This window comes from Aulostomus chinensis, chromosome 20 (assembly GCF_037954235.1).
Source record: "Aulostomus chinensis isolate RoL2024-O1b breed Wild chromosome 20, RoL_Achi_v1.0, whole genome shotgun sequence".
NCBI classification, from domain to species: Eukaryota; Metazoa; Chordata; class Actinopteri; order Syngnathiformes; family Aulostomidae; genus Aulostomus; species Aulostomus chinensis.
Window position 1 is genome coordinate 19,138,920 of NC_141339.1, and position 21,012 is coordinate 19,159,931.

Below are 21,012 nucleotides of genomic sequence, written 5' to 3' on the forward strand. Positions count from 1 at the left end.
TAACTCTCTAAAAGATCTTGAGTGCATGATGGCCCAGCCTGACTCTCCCATAGGGACTCTCTTGTAACCCTGGCCCGACCCTGTCACCTGACCCTGGACCTGGCCTTAGGTTCTGCCACTTAGGGCCACGACCCCTCGGTCAAACACCATAGTGTGCCTGTCACCGTGTCGATGGCATCCACGGCCCTTTTCTCACTCTGCCATTGTGCCAGATGACGTTAATTCCTCATCAGCTGAACACAGATTGAACCTCTTGGACTGCAGACCCGCATTCAGATCTCTCCCCACTTGCTCTCTGTGGTCATCTGAGGGCTGTAGAACACATGATGATGGTGTTGGCAATAACGTGACCAAGACCAACTGCCAGGCCTATTTATTCACCTTTTGTGCCGCTGAAATAGAGTGTAAATCAGTTTTTCTCACACTTTCTCGACCTTCTCTCGCTCGTTCTCCCTCTGTGCTGTCATCAGCAGTCCAGTCAATAAGGGCGCATGCTTTATTTAAACAATCACCAGATCGGGGGCAGATTTAAGAGGATTGAACCCCAGCTTATCTGCTCTGCTGAAAGGGTCTTTATCCAAAAAATACACCTTATTGAAAACTTGTATTGATTTCTTGAAAATTGATAGCGTTTGAATAAAGCAGGTTGCTTTTCTGTTTTCTGTGCATAAGAAGCTTGTTGCCTGCTAAGGATTCTGCATGAAACATCAAATATACGTATATGGTATTTTTTAATTTTGTAGTACATTTTGATTTTGTAATTAATTAGTCAAATTATCATTGCTCTTTCTCAGATAAGGAAAGCCTGATTACTGAAAGTGGGAAGCTTCACACTTTGGACATCCTGTTGAGTCGTCTAAAGGCCCAGGGACACAGAGTCCTCATCTACTCCCAAATGACCCGCATGATCGACCTGCTCGAGGTATAGAGACACACATACACACACACACGCACACGTGCACTCATGCACTCACACACTCAATTAAGCACATTGTCACATAAATGCCAATCAGCGATGCAAAGGTATGTCAGTTGTGTATTTGTATGGTCAGAAATTTGCCTTGATGACTCCTGCCATTTCCAAAACGATGGCATTCACAGAAGGTACTCGCCAATGTTCGTATGTTGATGTGAAACATGTAAAGTTTCAGGAATGTGTGGGATTGAATTTTTCTCATTGAAGATGTTGGGTTAAAGGACTGTAAGACTTTTGAGTAGCTGAGGTTTTTTTTAAGGATGTTTTTTTTTGTTTGTTAACTATATACAAAAGATCAGTCGCAACATAAATTTAACATCAAAAACGCATGAGCAAAGTGTTCATTTTAAACATCGTATGAATATCGGTCCAGAAATCGGAACGTCGTTTATACAAATTGCCAAAAAATTCTGATTGGCAAACACGGCTGTTCTTTGGATGACACACATGCGATGGGTCAGAAGCGTACTGAGTATTTCTGGTTCCGAGCCAGGTGCTCAACTGGTACACTTCCACCGGAGAAGTATTGAGCTCCAGCACTGCGACTCATCCTGCCTGTTCCTCGTTAGTACCCTCATTAGATGGCTAATTAACAGGTCAGGGCTAATTAGCGGGGTCTCATCTGCAGGGAGGGAGGCAGCCAGATGGGAGGCACGTCTAGAAATGGGTGAGGAGGGGAGATGGGGTGGTGGTGGTGGTGGTGGGGGGGGGGGGGGGTGATGGGAGTGGCAAGAGCCTTGGGGTTAAAGAAATTCTGCAGAAAATTTGAAGACAAAGCTAGTTGAAGGGAGAGACATGAACATTTTCTGATGAGTGTTTTTTTTCTTCTTCTGCACAAAGGCAGAAATAGGAACTGCTGGTTGGGTTTTGGGAGCTGATGGTCAACAACAGCGGTGCTTTTATGGCTGGACACAGGCTGAGTGCTGTCGACTGAGTCAGTGCAGCTACGTCATAGCTGTTTTAGCAACAGGAACTGATAAACCAATACTGAAACCATCCTAAAGCAAAACTATCTTTTAGCTGCAATCTAAGTTGAATGTTGAATGCGGTTAAAGTTAAATAATTGGGATTTAGACTGTAGGATAGAGGTGTAACAGCTGTGACGACTCATTTCTGTTATAAAACAATGTCGGAGCCATTCTGTCAGCAGTAATCGGGCCTATTGTTGCCTCCATGTTTGTTGCACGAAAGAGCCAAAATCCTCTGGCATGATGTCATCGGGAATTCCTTCTCCATTCACGGAGCACAGCGCCGTTTCCATAGCCAGATCTTCTGATGGCAGATGGACCCAGTCTAGGTGGTTAAGGACTGTCTTCCTGTATGTCTGGAAATGCTAGGAATGCGTTGTGATTGAGGCCGTAGTAAAACAACAGAGCTCAGACTACAGTGCCAAACATATCTTAGAGGTGACCTCATACAGTAATGGGGGGTGGTGACATCACCCTAATGGGTTAAAGAAATCCACGTTTCCAATGATATATTCAACCAGTCTGGCTTGACTGTCCCTGGATCATATTATCTTTCTCACTGGTCAGAGATGAAAATTCTGCAGATGGAAGCGATTTCCTGCACGAGGCTAAGAGAAAGAGTGAAGGAGAGGCTGATGCTAATCTCTGTCATTAGCATCATTGTTTTTGTCGCCGGTCGGCCGCTGGTTCTTTAAGTGACATCTCATTGCTGGGTGATGGATCGTTGAGATGTGGGTGGCCTGAAGAAAAATAACATTGCGAGCTTTCTTTGGCAGCAGCCAAGAACGGTGCAGGACTGCTAAGTCAGTGCCCTGCTACTCAAGTGTCTGTGGCTGCTTTGACAACACCTTATTGAATTGTAAGTCTGCGGCTTAAACTTGGCAAGAATGCCCACACTTACTTTTGGGCAGCGCAGCCAGAAAATCAAGAAGATTGCATGAAGATATCAAGATCAGGGATGGAGATCTGTGACTAGGCTTGCCTGGCAGTTCCCCTTTCTCTGAATAACCAACCTGATGTGGGATCCAGTGACCTCTTAGAACTCAGAACAAATCATGGATTTACATTTTTCTATGATGCATGTATAAAACATTCTGACACATTTAATACATGTCTGTGACGCGGCGATTGTAAATACACTAGAAAATGTAGAACTTGTGGCAGTGAATGTCAGCTTAAACTTAAATGATTTAGGGATTAGAGGAAGTTGAGTTTCATTTATTGCAGTTGTTAACTTTGAAGCCATAATGAATGGATCATGTTTCAGATTTTTCCAAAGTTCAATAAAGGGTTTATGAACTTGTTTGTACTGAAGGTACCATACTTCTACGCCCTTAGTGTAGTAGTGTAGTGGTAGTAGTGTGTACTGAAGAGTGCGCTCCCACTAAAAGAACAAAGAGATCCTGCAGTTGTATTATTTTCTTAATTTATTGGGTAATTATTGCTTGGAGAGTTGAGAGTGACCTGGCTGCTATTACTTGCTTTTGTTGTAAGATTATTATTTATTTTTTATTTTTTTAGCTGTACATGAGAGTTCCAAAGCCAAATTAAAAGTCAAAGTACAATTTAAACAAACATCTGAAAGGAAGCAAGGAATCCTGTGAGGTTTTTTGGATGAACTCCTCTCCTCCTGCCCTTCAACTCTTTATATTACTTAACTTCATTGTCAGGTATCGTAACTTTGAAATTTGGTTGGATGAAAAATCCTCCTGTGCTTATTTTGACTGATATTGTGATATTGAAAGGTAAAAATGTTAGTAGGCCAAGACTTCACCATAGAATGAAAACTGCAACTTGGATATCTCACTTGCTCATATTGCAATTTTGATAACCTTTATGAATAATTGTTCAGTTGTACTCTGATTAAATGTATTCCAGTATATATATATATATATGTACAATTTATAGTAGTCTGCTCTCAGAAAAGATAAAGATGCCGTCATTTAACTCGATTCGGGATCTTGGAAAAATGTTTCATCAATCAGTGGAATTAATGCAAAATGAAGATCACGTTCTCAAACAGGGGCGAGAAATTTCCTGCTGCTGAGACAGATTGTGGTCGGTTATTAAGACGATTCCTCACTGACATTAAAAATGTGAAGCATGTATTGAACTTTGGATATCCTTAAACTTGAATAATATTTTCACTGGAAAACAACATGCGAAAAGAATTTAGATGAATAAAACACATATTTTTTGATGGTGCAGACCCTGCTGGATTTTAGGGGTGGGGGAGAGTGCGATTCTGTGATGGAAAGGCTGGATTTTTACCTTAACAGACACAGCGAGGCACAGTTATCATTTTATCTTCGTAATCTTGTATTGATATTTCAGTCAAAGCTCGATGAATTTCCTACTTCAAAGTGGCATCTGCATCAGAGTAAATCAGCAACATTTACAGCTTCAGCAGGAACTCAGCAGGCTTCAAATCATAATCCTCCTTTTTTCATACTTCTTTCAGATCATTTAGACGTCAATAACGTTTCAATTTAAAGAAAGCTTACAAGCAGAAGTCCTCTATTTATCTTGATCTTACTTTAAAGGAATTTCCTTGCATTTGTTGTATGAGAGGATTTGCATTGACTGATTATTTTAGTTCTCACAAACAAAAACACATTGTTGAGGTTTTGTTTTTGGACGATTTCGAGACACATGCTTGGCAAGACTTGCTTTGGTTTTTACAGTGAATATTTGCAACATCCTGCGGGCAAGATATCAAAAATAAAATCGACAGGGTTGGTAAATTTTTGTGAGGGCTGTGCTAATGGTCTTAAATGTAGTGTTGGCTCAGAACAGATGGGCCGGTCTGGAACAGAGCCAGATGTAGCGAGAGGAGCGCAGGCCCTACCGGGACTGAGGTTTGGAGGGTCACAGAAAACACAGTGTCAAATCATTGATATCATCACTAATGATTTTGTGAGGTGAGGTTTGATGTGTCCTGACGATTGTGACCGACTCGTTGGTTGGCGTGTTTCACGCGCGCGGGGGTCAGGGGTTCAAAGCGGTGCTTAAGGAGAGATCAACATGTCACCTCATCACTGCTGCTGCTCTGACCCCTGCTCTGTAGGGCCCCTCCCATCGGACCAAACACACACACGCACACACACATGCACACACTCACACGCTGGCACCAAACAGCTTGGCAGACGTTGGGAGGATAGAATATCAAATTCTGCATCTCTTTGGGCAGGGATTGAGGTTTCAAGCTCAGCAAATGTGTTCAGGAAACGTGAGATTTTTATACCTCAGACTAAGTTACTGTCAGACCGAAATTCTTAAGTGAAAGATTAGTATTTTTGGAGCCTTCAACTTTAACTAGTAGAACTACAGAGCTTATCCGCTCTTTAGAGAAAGACCCAAAGAGTGCATTTTGGAGAACTTATTAAATGCAGTGTAGTCACAGAGAACTATTCACTGCGTGGACGATCACAAAGAATTTCCCTCCTTTTTTGACTTACGCTGCTGCATTTGGAATTAGATGGAGGCAGGAGTCAGGATGAAGATGAGCTAGATGGAATGATACTAAAATGGAACTAGAAGAAATTGCTGAACTCTGCTCAAGCCAACAGCCCACTAAATATTTCCTGAGAAATTAATAAAAATGTTGAGGAAAAAAACATCCCAATTTAGTAACATTAAACAGCATGCAAAATCTTCCTGGATGTGCAAGAACGTTTCATGGCCTCTTCTTTGCCCTATGCTCCTTCCCTGCATTAATTTTAATGGAAACTGGCTTGTTAGTTTTTATGTAATCCTGCTCGGAGGGAATAAAAGGAACTCCTAAACGAACAGGGAACAAAAACAAAGCCTTTGATGAGTTGCAGTCATGAAGAGAGGACGCATAGAGGACTTATTTCCTGAATTTAGAGATGATGCAGAAGTAAATGAAGCATAATTTCAAGACTGGATAGTTAGACAATCTTCATTTGAGAGTCCAGGAATTTTTTTTTGCAAGTTATCTACAAGAATGGGGCAAGATTCGTTGAAATTAAGTTTGTAAGATGCTGTAGTGGCAAAACACAACAATTCTCATCGAGACAGAGTTGCTAAGGTCAGTTGGGGAGATAGATCAGTTTGTGATGTGCATATCAGTGGTAAAAACATTTTTTTTAATTAATGTGGCCTACTGAGAACCTAGAAAGAGAAAAGGACAATACCAAGTATAGAGCCTTGGGGGACACCACATGCAATGGAGACAGGAGAAGAAGATGAGTTGCTAATTAAGTCACTGAAGGGTCTTACGAATGAATTTAGAGAGAACCAATTTAAAGCTGAACCCGAGATCCAGACCCACTGCTTCAACATATATGAATATAAATAGATTTTGGCTTGGGGAGGATCAATAATGCTCTCTGCAATGCAGCCTGAGAACAAGCAGGAAACCACACAAAGTGAAATTGCTCCTATTTACTACTTTTTTACTTATGGCATCCATTTTCCTTATCGTACATAATTCTTTATCCACTTTTCCCAGGAGTACATGGTTTATCGTAAGCACACCTATATGCGCCTTGATGGATCGTCCAAGATTTCTGAACGCAGAGACATGGTGGCTGACTTCCAGAGCCGGTGGGTAAAGATATGTGTGTGTGTGTGTGTGTGTGTGTGTGTGTGTGTGTGTGTGTGTGTGTGTGTGTATAGTATGCATGAGTAACCAAATTCCTTTTGCCAATAACTGACTGTAAAATCCACATTTTTTAAAATTGCTTCAATCAGTGAACAGTTCAATCTTCCATGGGCAAATTAAAAATGTGTGTGTGTCTGGGAGGGTGTGTTCGTCTCCTTGTGAGTCCACAAGTTCTGGTTCATATTAGTGCTCAGATCTGTGGCGCCGGTAATACTCTGGTTCTTGTTGTAGAGGCTGTAGGTGAAAGAATTTTGAGTGTATTACTGTATTGTTCCTTACTCATTGGCATGAGGTCCATGGTTCATGCTTCTATTTTCTTAAAGGTTTAACAGCACATGGTGTCATTGTGGATCAGGCCCAGTTCAGCTGCTGAGCTGGTTTTGGTTGACATTGATGGGTCTTAATTTACATAACTTAATTATGCTGTTATATATGAATATTTGCACTGTAATTGCACTTGACATGATACCTCTCAATTTCCCATCTCCCCCTCCCCCTTTTCTTTTTGCCGCCCCCCCCCCCCCCACACACACACCACCCCCCACACCCCATAGGACGGATATCTTTGTCTTTCTGCTGAGTACAAGGGCTGGGGGCCTCGGAATTAACCTGACTGCTGCAGACACTGTGAGTCACACTGACAGAAAAACACTTCATGAACACAATATCAATGTGTAGGAAACTCTTGAAATACCTTTGACTGATCAAAAGCCAATATATTATTAATACTACAATCCGCTTGCCTGTTGCTTGCCTGGTTGCAGGATTGCACAAAAACTACGATGCTGTTTTTCACCAAACGCGGTGGAAGGGCGTAGCACGGGCCAAGACAGAAATCCGTAGATTTTGGGGTAGATCTGTTAAACATTGCCAAATAATTGCATCATAAAATACACTTCAAAGTTTGTCTCCCCTCTGTAAATACGTTGCGCCGGGTGGTAATCGGCAGAACATAAAACATCCAAGGGCACACCGTTCTGCGGCGAGACATACCTGAGAGGCCTTTATTGTAATCACATGGCTAGTCTGAGCCTTCATCAGGATGAAAGGGGAGTGACAGGTTTATGTGTCATTATATAGTGACCTTAATTATGATTTGCATGAAAAAATCCTCGTCCCCAAAAATAAATAGACAAAAATATAGAAATGCGCACATCCTGATCGTATAATTTGACGAAAGATTGGAATACACCTCAGTGCATTTTAAACTAAGCTACATGTGATGCAGGGAATAGGATAACAACTGAATTTAACAAAGAGACGTGGGAGAGACTCGCTCGTCAAACAATTGCATGTTTTTACATTTGGCTTGATTTAGGTTGAGCATGCATACATGTGATTATCCCTGCATCGTCTCCCTCTCTGTCGCTAATAGTCCAAGTGGGATGAGCTCTCCGAACGCTGACTTGATCGTTAACACAGAACATCCGCCATGTTAAAGTGGGCAGTCAACGGATGTCACATAGTTGTTGTTCACCTCAGAAACGACCCAGAGGGTAGAGTCCATTTCAAACTGTGCTGAAAAATAAGTTACCTGGACTTAAAGCACTTGTTCCTCCTCTAAGAGAAGTGAAACAGGCTTCCTCCTCCTTTCTCTTCCTCCAGGTTATCTTCTATGACAGCGACTGGAATCCCACCGTGGACCAGCAGGCCATGGACAGGGCTCACAGGTTGGGTCAGACCAAGCAGGTCACCGTCTACCGCCTCATCTGTCAGGGCACCATCGAGGAGAGGATCCTGCAGCGGGCCAAAGAGAAGAGCGAGGTTCAACACAATAAATATCCCTGCGTGTGGGATTTACCATCCCAGTGCACTAAAATAGTGATTTTACATTGTTGACTAGATACTGTGAAGAAGGCAGGTGACAGCTGGAGATGACTTTTAATATTTTCCTACTTTTTATGATATGAACAACATTAACTCCACTCTTTTTTTTTTTTTTTTGACTTACATAAGTCAAGTATATGCATGCCTCCATTCATCTGAACGCAAATAGTGGGTTATAGTGGGGAATCAGTACCAGTACAGCAATAAAAAGAAAAGAAAAAAATTCCATTGACTACAGAGTTGATTGATGCTTTTTATGTTCCTTTGTAATAAGATCCAAAGGGTGGTGATCTCTGGAGGCAACTTCAAACCGGACACACTCAAACCTAAAGAGGTGGTCAGCCTTCTGTTGGACGATGATGAGCTGGAGAAGAAATGTGAGTGTGTATAAGCAAGCAAGCGAGCACACACACACGCGCGCGCGTGCGCACACACACACATGTACAGGCGTGTGAGGGATCAAAGCAAAAACTGGATGAAGTGTCATAGTAAAGTCAAGGAGATCCCAGAACCATGTCAGTACACCTTGGCACATATCGTACAAGTCTACTGGAGAGGTGGAACAGCATTCTCCCTAGGGTTATTTTGATGTTGACCTTGGAGAGCGTTGTCTGTCTGTCCATCTCGCCATAGTTGTTCCATTTCTGTGAGTTTCAGTGACTTTTGATACTCTTCATACCATCCAATGACCGCTGATGCATGCTTTTTTTTTTTTTTAACTCTATGTGACCAATAGCACTGAGGGTTTTTCATTTTCTGGTCACCGAGAGCTGAAAAATGTTCGGCTTTTGGGTAGAAAGCTGCTGTTTTTTTTGGTTTTTTACCCAGCCGTCCAGTCATTTTTGAGAAGGGGTGGGGCTACAGCTGCACAAGACAAACCATCACATCCCACACATCATCACATAAGAGTGCTGAACAACAACAGAGGAGCTCTTGAACCAAACAATTGTACCTGTCAAAACATTCCCTCACCCACAAACCACACGAACCAGCAGCTCTCTCTTCACGCCTCTGCGGTTCAGTCTTGGTTTCAATCGAGCGAGGACGAGAAGTTGGTTGAGTGCTGACATTTTTACATCCGAATTGAATCCATGTAATAGCAACCACGTGCGGATCCAAAGCCCAGCTTAAGCCCAGCTTTGGGGGGAAAAAATGTTGTCATTCATCCGTAGGTGTCATTGTTTTGATTTAGTTTCTTTTACACATACGGACTTTTAAGTGCGACAGTTGGCAAAAAGGAATGTTTAAAAAAACAACAAGAAGAAAACGTTGTGCCTTGTGTCATAGTGCGTCAGAGACAGGAGGAGAAGAGGCAGCAGGAGGAGAGCAGCAAAGTGAAGGAGCGGAAGAGAAAGAGGGAGAAGTACGCGGAGAAGGTAAGATACAGCAGCAGAAAGGACTCTGCCTCTCCACATGCTGGGCCCCAAAAATGTAAAATAAAACGAAGACAGGAACAAATCTGGGTGTAAAAACAGGAGAGTGCAGGTTTTGATGGCGTACCCTTCGTGTGCTCATCTCTGATGATGGCAGAGAACCTTGGATCTGTCTGTCATTGATAAAACTCTTTGGCTAATGTGACCCCTCGTGAACCATCCTTAAAGGCACGGGAGATTTTCTCGAGTGAAATTCACGACAATGACTGATCTCAGATTCAAACTCAAGCTACAGTTGGACGGAAGATCAGGAAATCAGTCAAAATCCTTTTGGGGGTTCATAAATCATGGCAGTCTTCTCAGTAGTTATTGAGTCTTCTTCCTCTTTCATGTACTTCTTTTCTACTTCTCACACTCTCATACATGTGGGCTTTTTAGGGTCCAAGTAAACCTCTTAAAAAAAGCAGAATAGAGCTTCCTCCCTCATTGCAGACAAATGCCAGATGTTAGCAGGTGGCAGCTGTGTTTTTTGGCCAGTAAAGTGTGTGAGTGTGTGTGTGTGTGTGTGGGGGGGGGATACAGACATCTTGAGACTGTGAGGAGGTGAGATCGAGCGAGAAACGAATGGAATGTGTTAAACCATGCCCCCCCCCTACCTTCAGAAGAAGAACGAGGAGTCTGAGAACAAGAGGAGAAAGGACGTGAACTTGGTCATCTCACATGCTCCTTCAGCCGACAACTCCAACCTGTCCGCAGACGGAGACGACTCCTTCATCAGCGTGGAGATGGACTCCGCCATGCCCAGTCCCTTCAGTGAGGTGAGGCCATCCAGGACAACAGTAAAAGCCACAAAGCAAGATTGTTTCAGCTAGGCAGGAGGAAAATGCTGTGATTTATCTAGGAGGTTCACGAGGTCCCGTTCACAAACTCACTGTCTTATTCTTCATGTTGTGCTTTTAAATTCTACTCCCATTCCCATCTTCCTTTTCACATCCTCTACCCCTTTTATTTGTTCATTGATTATTCTCTTATTTCAATCTTTCTGTCACTCTGGAATTTCTTCTTTACTGCCCTCATCACTCACTTTTCTCTCCACCTGTCTATCCCATCCTTCACTTCCTCTTTGCTTTTGTTCCTCTTTTTGTTCCTTTCATTCCACCCCTCCACGCCTCTTTATTGTACCGGCCCTGGTTCCTTGCTCCCTGTGGTGCTGACTCCCAGCCTGTGTGTATGTCTGTGTGTGCTCCTATGCACGGTCAGATCTCCCTGAGCAGTGAGCTCCAGCCCGGCTCGTTACCCCCCGACGCCGATGCTGACGAGAGCAGCAGTGACATGTTGGTCATTGTGGATGACCCCGTGTCGTCAGCGCCGCAGTCTCGTGCCACCAACTCTCCGGCGTCTGTGTCCGGATCCGTCTCAGACAACATGAACGGTGAGTAAGCCGACCTTTGACCCTTGTCTGCCGCTATCGTTTGCTCCTGTTACAGGTCATTATTATTATGGCTTTTGAAATTTAAATCATTTCGTATGAGGATATATTTTTACTCGCCCCGAGGAAAGACGAGATCAACATCATGAGAGGCAAAAAGAACAGGATGTTTCAAGGGGGAGGTAAGAAATTAAAAAGGAGATCTGTACCTTGATCAGTCCACCTATGTTACAATGGTGCAGTGCTCCGCCAATTCTCTGGTCAGCAGATTAGAATGCACCAACATCCTGCACTTTACCACTTTGCAGCGGCTCCTGCTGCTTAGCACAGCTACATAATGCTGCTCGAAGTTATGACAAATGAAAACCGCGTATTTCCTGATTTTTTTCCTGATTGCTTCACAATAAAATCTTTTACAAAAACAGAATAATATGCAGCTTGAAGTGTGGTATTTTTGCATTTTTATGCTGTAGAATGAAACTTTCAAATATCTCAAGCAAGCATGAACCACAGACCTTATTTCAGACGTTGACATTGAGTGACTTTGAGACCAGAGAACTTATCCTGCGGTTGAACACTCCTGCATCACTCTCTTGGAAAGGTAAAGCAGTGTTGCTGTAGGTAAGTTCTTTTTCTACTGGTCCTCACCAGCTGGAATTTGGAGTTTCTGGCAAGAAGCACAAAAGTTGACCTCGCAAACAGAGCGGTCTGTGAGACACGGTCACCTATGACGCACGCAGGACACAACGATAGCACTGGTACATGCTCTTCAGTCCAAAACCTCCAAATGTTCTAAACCAAGTGCAACTATCTTTGTATTATGACGCTGGGACATGAAATCAGTGTGTGACGAGCCAGCAGGTCGCTGGTGTGTTATGTTCCCTTGTCCATCAGGGCTTGTTTTTGAAGGAACCTGCCTCCACTGAGCCGTGTAGACTGTTCCATCACACACGGCTTATGATTGTGATTTGTGAGTGTTTTATTTTGGCTCTCAATGCGTTCTGTACTTTTTGGGATCCACAGCGAACCTATGTTTAATATCGCTGCTACAGATGACTCATGCTTAAGGTGCGTTGCGGTAAAAACTCCCTAAATATACGCCGCTTCATTGAAACTTGTTTGTGATCTTTGCTGCCGTGCGAAGTCTCCTCCTGCCTGAGAGGTTATTAATGGCTCCTGCTAACCAGAACTGGGAAAAGTCGGTGCTTTCAGAGATGGAGATGACGTTATAATGAGCAGTTTGGAAGACAGAATGAGGGAGCAATCGGTTAGTTGATGAGTGAAAAAGGAGGAAGAGTGAGGTTAAGTGCTGAAGGGAGGGTAAGGGTGAGTGATTTAGGAGCGTTTTTCATCTGGGCCTGGGTGTTGGTGACAGGGTGGGCTCATCTCCCCCCAGAGAGAGGTTGTGTACCGCAGCATTTGGATGGAAAAGAAAATGCAGACTAGTGTGGAGACAATGGAGTCTGGGAGAGGGGAGAAGGTACTGGTGTATTAAGCATAATACCAGCAAGCTCTGTCTCTGCTAACAGTGTAGAAAATGGGAGCACTGTTTCCCTTTGAGCCTGCACTGTAAGGATTTAGGTCTGATAATGAATCTACCACACAGTGAAATTACACCTCAAGCATCTCTGAAGTATTTAGGTCGAGCTTTTAAAATCGACACCGCTCCTCAAGAGTCGGCAAAGGCAACCGTTTCAAACAACAGCAGCATTATCAAAGTGTTTTTTTTCCCCCTTCAGGTGTTTCAGCCTCCGACACCATCAGTCCGGGCAGAGGCAGGCCTGGACGGAGTAGAGGACGCCCTAAAGGATCAGGAGGCGGGGCTAAGTCAGGAGGGAAAGCTCGTGGGCGCAAGTCAACAGCCGGCAGTGCAGCAGCGATGGCGGGAGCCATGGCTGGAGCAGCGGCCGCGTCAGCTGCAGCTTACGCTGCGTACGGCTACAGTGTTTCTAAAGGTGAGCAAGTTCACTTTAGAAACACTTGTGGGCTACATTCGTCCCGGTCTGAATTAAACGTTTAGCACTTTTTCTTTAGCAAGGTTTTGTTTCATAATGCAAATGCTGCTGCTGGATCTTCATCGGGTCCGGTTCTGATCCGATTAACCTCATCAGATATCTCAAACGCAGCTTGTTCCCCAGGGATGAGGTGTTCAGCTCTTAAATTCAGTGAAGAGTTGCCAGAGTGCCTCAGGTTGATTTATGCTTCCTTTGTTGAAATCATCCCCCTTTTATCAGGTAAACTTTTAATTTCCTAGATATTCAATCCAAAATATTATCAAAATGGGCAAAGCTAGCTTTAGCACACAGAGCTGAAGGGAGAGGCTTTGTTAGTTGAACTGTCGAACGCTTGTTTGTTTGAGCTGCATCGCCATGTGTTGTCTTTCCTGCTGACCTGGCTGGACGTGGTTCTCAAAGCTTCTTGTGCTGTGGTTGTGTTGTTCTGGCCAAGGGCTTCAAGTTCAAATGAAACACACCAACTTTTTAGGAAACAACCTTCTCTACCATCGTCCACAGAGCCAGAAATAAAGACAGGTGCCCTTCTCTGCTCTGCTCGGCCTCTCCCACTGGCAGGAAACTGATTTGGTGATCGTTTGTGAGCCTCATTTTGATCCAATCTGAGTGAACTCAAACACAATTAACACATTCTGAACATTTTATGGACAAGTGTATTCGATGACTTTTGACAAAAGTACACTAACACTTCCCACCAACTTCTCTTCGTTATGCTAAGCTAACTAGCATTCAGCTGGTCTCCATGGGTCTCCCTATCCTCGATCTGTCTTCTTGTCTGACTCTTGGAAAGAAGAGCAATAAGCATATTTCCTAAAATGTTCCTTTACATTTTTCTGGATAACACCCATCACTCATACTGGCGTCGCCCTGTCTGGACAAATAGCTAACAGTGTCCGTGTCTGTCCCGACCCTCAGCAGGTCTCTCGGTGTCCAGCCCCCTGCAGCCTTCCCTGGGCCGGTCTGGTACCAGCCCCGCCTTTAACCCCAGCAGAAGCTCGTCTCCGCAGGCTAAGGGAGGCACCTCCACCACGAGCCCCAACAAACTGCTGCCCCACCACCACCACCACCATCATCATCATCATCATCATCACCACCACAGCGGCCACACTGCAGTCAAGAAGAGTAAAGGTCCTGGTGGCCCTGGGGCTCAGTGACGCACTACTGCATACATTTGCTCTCACTACAGAACACACACGCACGCACACACACACACACACACACACACACACACACACACAGCTGACCTACTCTCACTGTGATCCCCACAGATGCCCTGTGCCTAAACTAGTACATCGGGAGTACAGTATTTGTATGAACCGAGGCCCGCTAACTGCTGACTCGGCAGGTCGAGGGACCCAACACAGTCTTTTTTTGAGGTTACAGTCCCTACCAGCCTCCATATCTCTTTGTTTTACTTTCACATGTCCAGACGGTTGGACGAAATCTGCCTTCAGTATTTTTTATTTGCTTGTCAAGAAGACGGACTGTACTTTTTCTATTCACGACAGGAAGTTCCTTGGATTCGTCCCAACACAGAAGTTTTAAGGGCTTTCAAATCTTTGTGTTGCCAGAGAAGTGGGGCGAAGGAGTTTCTGTCAAATGCACTGAGCCACGTCTTCCCTTTATTTGTGTGCGCTGTTGATTCTCATACATGTACATGATGTTATTTAATTGTATGATATGATACCCTCAGTGTCAACTGGTGGATGATTCTGCATTGCAATGTGAACCCATAATTTACCAAACACAGCTTTTCTACTAAAGCTCTTATTTTTGTAATACAAAAAGGTGAGCACCAACATGGCAGGTCTTTACATTTTTGAAATGTGTATTCCAGCACAGCAGGAAATGATTATTCTATTTTTGTCAAATGGAAAAATGAGTGGATAATGTAAAAAGGAGAAAAAACACAAAAAAACAAAATGAGGGTTACTGGCTGATACGGCTATGCTGCTAAAAGTAAATTTATGAATTCATTCAAATGATTAGGTTGTCTAATATTTAATTTATTTGACTTATGTTGAAGTAGGCTAAGCATCATTGTGAATAGGGTTTTCACCTGTAAAACTGTACAAATTGAAGCCATTTCTTTTTTCTTTTCTTTTTTTTTTCTTTTCCAAAAGCTTGTTTTTGTGCTGAGGACTCTGTGGTTCTCTTTGGTGTCATCGATGTTCTTAGAAGGTGGTCCCGTCAGTGTCCTGAGTTGAGCACTACATCCGTTCTTGAGCTTTGTTTTGTGTCAATAGTGTGATTATTAAAGTATGATGTTCTATATTGATGTACATAATGATGAGAGCAACATTTCCTCCGGGCTCCTCCCCCTCCCCTCCCCTCCTACTTGTCTATTTTTATAGGTCATGTGTACATACGAATAAATGCATCTGCCATTTTACTAACAGGATGAGCCAACTGAAAAATAAAAGAGTGCTAAACCAGGTAGCCGGGTTCTCCGTCTGTCACGTTTCGAGGGAATTTCTTCAAGCTTGGCACCAACGTCCACTGGGACTGGAGATGTTTTGGTGGTGAAAGGTCACTGTGACCTCACGTCCCTCACAGTCCCCTGAACTTTTAACTCGCGCTGGAAATTGAATTTTATCTGCCGTAAATCTCCACGACACGTCACCACACGCAACTCTTTTATTGCAGGCACAGATTTTATTGTGATTTTACTTTTCATGTAGTGGCAACAACAACAACAAAAAAAAAAAACACGACAATTTTGCAATATCCTGCAGAAATACCTCAAATACACCAACGTACACTTGCAATCAGACACCCAATTGAAACTGAAAGGTCAGGCTAAATACCCTCATCAAGTCTTCAAACCACAACCTTCTTTTATTTTGGAAGACGCCGCACACGGATCTCTTCATTCTGACAACAAACCCGCGGGTCGGAGCCAGCTCTGATTTTATTTGCGTCTCTTCAGCGTTCAGAAATTACATTTGAAAAATTCAATGGTCTCTCCAACCAAAATAGTTCAGTTAATATGGATTATTCAGAGAGAGCTGCGGACATTTTAGAGTGGAACTACTTTCTGGTGAAGAAATAGTGCCAAGGAAAACAAATGATCCTGGAAAGAAGAGTTGATTCTTGAGCATTGAGAAACTCTCTTTTGTTATTTGGATGAGAGCGTAAAATCCTGGCACATTAAATATGCCACCTACATATTCATGAAACTGACACTTTGACCCGCACAAAGGCGATGTGACCTCATCACAGGCTGGGGAAAGTGGTGGAACATTCTGATCACCTGACCTGAATATTCTCAGTATATTTTCACATGGATTAGCGAGAGACCGCTGAGATTTCATCTAGATGAGCGCTTCGGCATGTTCTTCCTGGTGCACTCTGACATGTTCACAGAGCCGACTGTAAACACAGGACTTCCAGGTCTGGGCCTGTTCCCAGCCAGGGGTTATATAAGCCCCAGCACCTAGATACCCTTCTTGATTTGACTCGCGTCCAGGGTACAAGCTGCTCCCACCCATGTTTGGGAGTGTCCTTGGACCGCTTCCAAAAAGCTGGGTAACTGAAATCGGAAACCTCGTCAAATCTGAGTTACTGTTACTCATTGACTCAGATACATAGACCAAGGCACGTGCGGCACGTGACGTGTGACCCGGCGTCGTCGTCCTGGTTAGTTCCTACTTAACTCTTTTAACTTGTTGGGTTTATACGCATTTGGATGATTTTTTTCCAGGCCTTAAAGGAATCATACATCCTCTGAAATGTTTGCATATGCATATAAAAAAAGCAATCTGTGTCAAAACTGACTATAATGAATGATGCACGTTTGTCTTCTCATGTTGTGGCTTTTTACATTCTGGCCTTATTTATCAAAAAATTTAAGATCCCCCCCCCCCCCCCCCCCCAATTCTGTAACTTTCCACGGTTGCTCGTGTGAACCCTGAACTCCTCGTCAGAACAAAACGATTTGAATGACACTCGATGTCGTCGATGAATGATTTTTGTGTCAAATATGTTTGAGGGAAATGATGCGTAAGCGGCAAACCTCTGCAGCGCAACAGTCAATCAGGGTTTAGATGCTCATGGAAAACCTGGGAAAGTCATGGAATGCGAATGGCGCAATGTCCAGGCCTGGTAAAGCTTTTAGATGAAGCAAGAAAATCTTAGTTTTGTAAATTTGCTTCAGCGGAGTATCATTTAATGCATTTTTTCCCAGCATTTGTAGCTTTGATGTTAAAAAGTAAATTTGGGATTTGGAGAGGATGCACGTTCATGGAAAAAACAAATGTAACCATCAGTACGTCGAGGAATGGCTTGAAACGGTATTCTGACACAATCAGCTTTCAATATTGTGCCTTATAGTAATTCAAGTTATGTCACGTAAGTGGCAGAATTTCTTGGATCGAGGCAACAATGAGTCCTTTTCCTCCAGAATGGGGGTATTTGCACAAAACCAGACAGCATACACACGTCTGCTAATTTCTTTTATTGGCGTTTGCCTTCAGGTTGAATGGCAAAGGTTACCTTTACAAAATCATGTCACAGCAGGCGTTTGGGAGATAGAGTTGTCGCAATGTGAACCGTCTGTATGGACGGAATCTGAACTGTGCAAATAAAACAAAATGTTCGTGTTGGCTTTCAGTAACATACAGACAGAGGTCGAGAGGAACAGCCGAGTGACTGTCGCTGCTGAACAAACTTCAACCAGGGTTCATTAACATTAGTGTGACAGTATTTCAGAAAATAAAAAAAGTACACGTTAGTGTGTCATGCGTCACTATCACTTCAGTAGCATTCAATGGTTTCAAGTACACTGGATGGTAGTTCAGAATCTAGACTACACAACTAATTGTAGCTGGACTGGCGTGACTGATGAAGAGCCTCAGTGTTGTGTCTTTTTATGTCTTCATGCGCTAGAATCTGGATGGACGAGGGTACGAGCTACTGGGCTGCTAACAGATAGGACACCACGGTGAGGGCGGCTGCCTCAATGGAGAACAGGTGGTGGTCTTCAACTTGAGGGCAGCTGCTCCTCATGAACTTGGCCAGCTGGAGCAGGTACTCCAGGTTGTGACCCGTCTTCCCTCTGCACACAGCGATCTGGGCGCCGATCTCCTCCGGGCTGGCGGGCCCAAGAAAGAGGGGGTTGTCAGATGTGGCGATGTAGACCAGAGCCTGAACTGGAGGCTGGTTCTCCCCCTGGGGAAAGAAATCCAGCATTTTGGTGGTGTAGCCACCGCAGGCTGTCTCACGCACATCCAGGTACCTCAGGGACTCTTCCACCTGAGCACCGGTCACCTCAAATGCCACCCCCCAAGTGCTAGCCTGTGATAAAACACACACACACACACACACACACACACACACAAAAAAAGTGTAATTCAGGGAGGATATAAAAGGAGGACGCGCTTCCGGTATCACTGTCGGGCTTTCCACTTACGTCATCATCCTCTATCAGCGTCACCACTCTTCCGGGCTGCAGAGGGAGGAGGAGAAGTGGGTCAGAGACAACGCCTGGTGATGCGCTACACAGTCCCAGCTAACAGTAAGCCAACGTAAACACACATCATGAGTGGAAGCACAACAACAGTGAAGCATCTCACCAACTGGTCGTTTCCGCGGTGGAAGTTATCTCCGTGCCAGAAACGCCTCTTGTAGCCTTGAATGTGACCGACCTTGCTCCTCTTGTACTTGAAGTCCGGCTTCCACACCAGCGACCCGTACCCGAAGATCCACAGGCTGCTCTTGGCAGCGATGATGTCTTGAGGCTTCATTTTTGATCGGTAGTTTTAGGGCGACGTTAAAATGAATCGATGGAATATTTGTGTTTTAAAACAGGATGTTAGCTTGAGGCGACTAGCTGGCTAACGTTAGCTTCCTCCGGTCCAGTAGCAGCGGTACCGGTTGGCTCGCTGGTATACCGCGGACGGTATTTGAGCCCAACTGCTTGGCAGTTGCGAAGATGGAATTGCGCAGTTGATTTTGCCGTGCACGATGCATTGCCATTGCATTACAGGTGCCGCATTATGCCTTAAAAATCCATGGCAGCCGTTTCGGCCCTCCGACTGGTTAAAAAAAAAACGCTAAATGTTTTCGCCAGCTGCCACGCCGGCTGGTAGAATTTGATTTTCTTAAGCTAACAGATGAAATGATCGAGGTTAGACCAAGCTAGCTAACGGTTCACACCACCGAGCTGTCGGGGTTTTCTTTTTCTACGGCTAGAAGCGCTTCCTCGATAACATGGCGAAGCCGAGCTCCCAAATTTATACAGCTCGCACCAGGTGGGCGTACCCAGGTTTCTATTTTCAACCAATAGGAGTGAAGATATTCTCAAGCTCTCCAAATGTTACCCAATCACTTTTCGGTGCGCCAAATAGGGCGGGGTTTTGTGGTAAACTCTTCAGGCTATTGACTGAAATTTCACAAGCGTACCACGCCCATCTACTCACTGATTGGGCTGGTGAACTGTCAATCAAAGCGAATCAACATATGATTGGTCATCTGTCTCGTCAGTCTTTGAAGCGTTCCCATGTTTTGGTCCTTAATCGGCTGATGCAACTTCCAACTGCATTTCAAGGCAACATACCAAGACGTTGCATCAGATCTGATCCAGGACCAGACATTCCCCTAATTGGGTGGTGCATTTTCAACTTTTTGACAATGTACCATGATACAACAATTTAGAATTAGAGATGATTCAAATATGTCCCTCTGATGCCAAACACTGGCCGCCACTGCTGGGCGTGGGAGTCCATGAACACCTTACATGGTTGTTTACGTGCTCCAGAGCAGCTGTAACTGAGCTGTGTAGATCAAGTGGCTCCAAAAAGGACCAAGGATCACAACACAACTGTAAAGATCATGTACTGTATTTGTACACTCGAATGTATTACGTAATGTAAAAGTAAAGGTTTGGAGAGGTTGTTTTTTTTTTTTTTCCAAAGCGGGTGAGGTCATTTCTACTGAACTCATATCGTGGCTCACCCTTTGGTCAGCTAAAATATATTTGTCTCCAATAAGTCCACCTTCATATACACACACAGACACACACACACACACTGTACCGCTACTGCCAAATACAGGATCGCTAATAGAATATTGGATGTAAAAGCTCACCCAGTCAGCTATCACATTACCAGTTTGCCTCCAAATAAATCCACCTTTATAAACACACACTGTCGTCTTATTTTATAGTCAACAGTCGCTGTGCCTGGACTGCCAAACACAGCATCAAGAAAGGAATATTGGAGTGCTGCCTTTATCCCAGGCGTGGCTCTTGGAGGGGGGGGGGGGGGGGGAGGCTGCATAAATCTGTTCCTTCCACTCTTTCTGCTCTGTTCCCCCGCAGAAATGAAAACGAAAGCAGGTTTGTTGGGTTGTTGAAAGGAAAAAGAAAACCAAGCGAATGAAACTTGCTGCCACTGTACACACGAGCTTCCTAACATGAGACAATGCTCTGAATGAGACGCTGACATGTCAACAGCATTTTCTGACTCGTCCAATTTGAAAAAAGAAATGATCAAATGAAGACGTGGACTATTTTGATCGAAAATACGGAGTCCCGAAAGAGGTTTTGCTGCATTTTGTGATCACAGCAGTCAAAATCCATGGTTGAGGTTGCCGTGTGTGCTACAAACTCAGTTCTGGGCTCTGTTATTCTGTGTTATTAGGAAGAAAACATTCAAAATGTGTGTGACAAAAATAACACGACTTTGAACGGGGAGTCTAAGGTCAGCCTCTTGTCAGCCTGCGCTCTTTCGAACATGGCGCAGTTATTCATTGAACATTGTAACTGATTTTTACTTTTCAACTCTCCTCCTGCTTGCGTGT

At 44.0% G+C, this 21,012-nt stretch overlaps 2 protein-coding genes and 1 long non-coding RNA gene across 9 annotated transcripts in view; 2 read left to right on the top strand and 1 right to left on the bottom strand.

Annotated features, from left to right (window-relative positions):
- Positions 1 to 15,668, top strand: part of ino80 (INO80 complex ATPase subunit) — a 40,360-nt gene extending 24,692 nt beyond the window's left edge. For 2 of the 7 annotated variants that reach the window (XM_086189545.1, XM_086189549.1), the window contains exons 28-37: positions 795 to 922; positions 6,419 to 6,513; positions 7,126 to 7,198; positions 8,177 to 8,335; positions 8,673 to 8,775; positions 9,686 to 9,774; positions 10,434 to 10,589; positions 10,993 to 11,203; positions 12,940 to 13,155; positions 14,128 to 15,668. In XM_086189545.1, coding sequence (XP_086045671.1) covers positions 795 to 922; positions 6,419 to 6,513; positions 7,126 to 7,198; positions 8,177 to 8,335; positions 8,673 to 8,775; positions 9,686 to 9,774; positions 10,434 to 10,589; positions 10,993 to 11,203; positions 12,940 to 13,155; positions 14,128 to 14,366 — 1,469 coding nt within the window. In that variant the 3' untranslated portion in view covers positions 14,367 to 15,668. The remainder of the gene's footprint in view (positions 1 to 794; positions 923 to 6,418; positions 6,514 to 7,125; positions 7,199 to 8,176; positions 8,336 to 8,672; positions 8,776 to 9,685; positions 9,775 to 10,433; positions 10,590 to 10,992; positions 11,204 to 12,939; positions 13,156 to 14,127) is intronic. The other 5 variants (XM_086189550.1, XM_086189552.1, XM_086189546.1 and 2 more) reach the window with 4 other exon arrangements.
- A 1,985-nt stretch (positions 15,669 to 17,653) lies between these two features.
- On the bottom strand, positions 17,654 to 19,440 carry chac1 (ChaC, cation transport regulator homolog 1 (E. coli)). Its single transcript, XM_086190241.1, has 3 exons — positions 18,786 to 19,440; positions 18,623 to 18,658; positions 17,654 to 18,507 (listed from the first exon to the last, which is right to left on the bottom strand). Exons 1-3 carry the CDS (start codon positions 18,954 to 18,956, stop codon positions 18,124 to 18,126), a joined length of 591 nt encoding a protein of 196 aa, XP_086046367.1. The 5' UTR covers positions 18,957 to 19,440; the 3' UTR covers positions 17,654 to 18,123.
- LOC147243162 (uncharacterized) overlaps positions 18,612 to 21,012 on the top strand; it is an 87,273-nt gene continuing 84,872 nt past the window's right edge. Inside the window, exon 1 of the long non-coding RNA XR_015110704.1 lies at positions 18,612 to 18,727. This is a non-coding gene — a long non-coding RNA (uncharacterized LOC147243162). The remainder of the gene's footprint in view (positions 18,728 to 21,012) is intronic.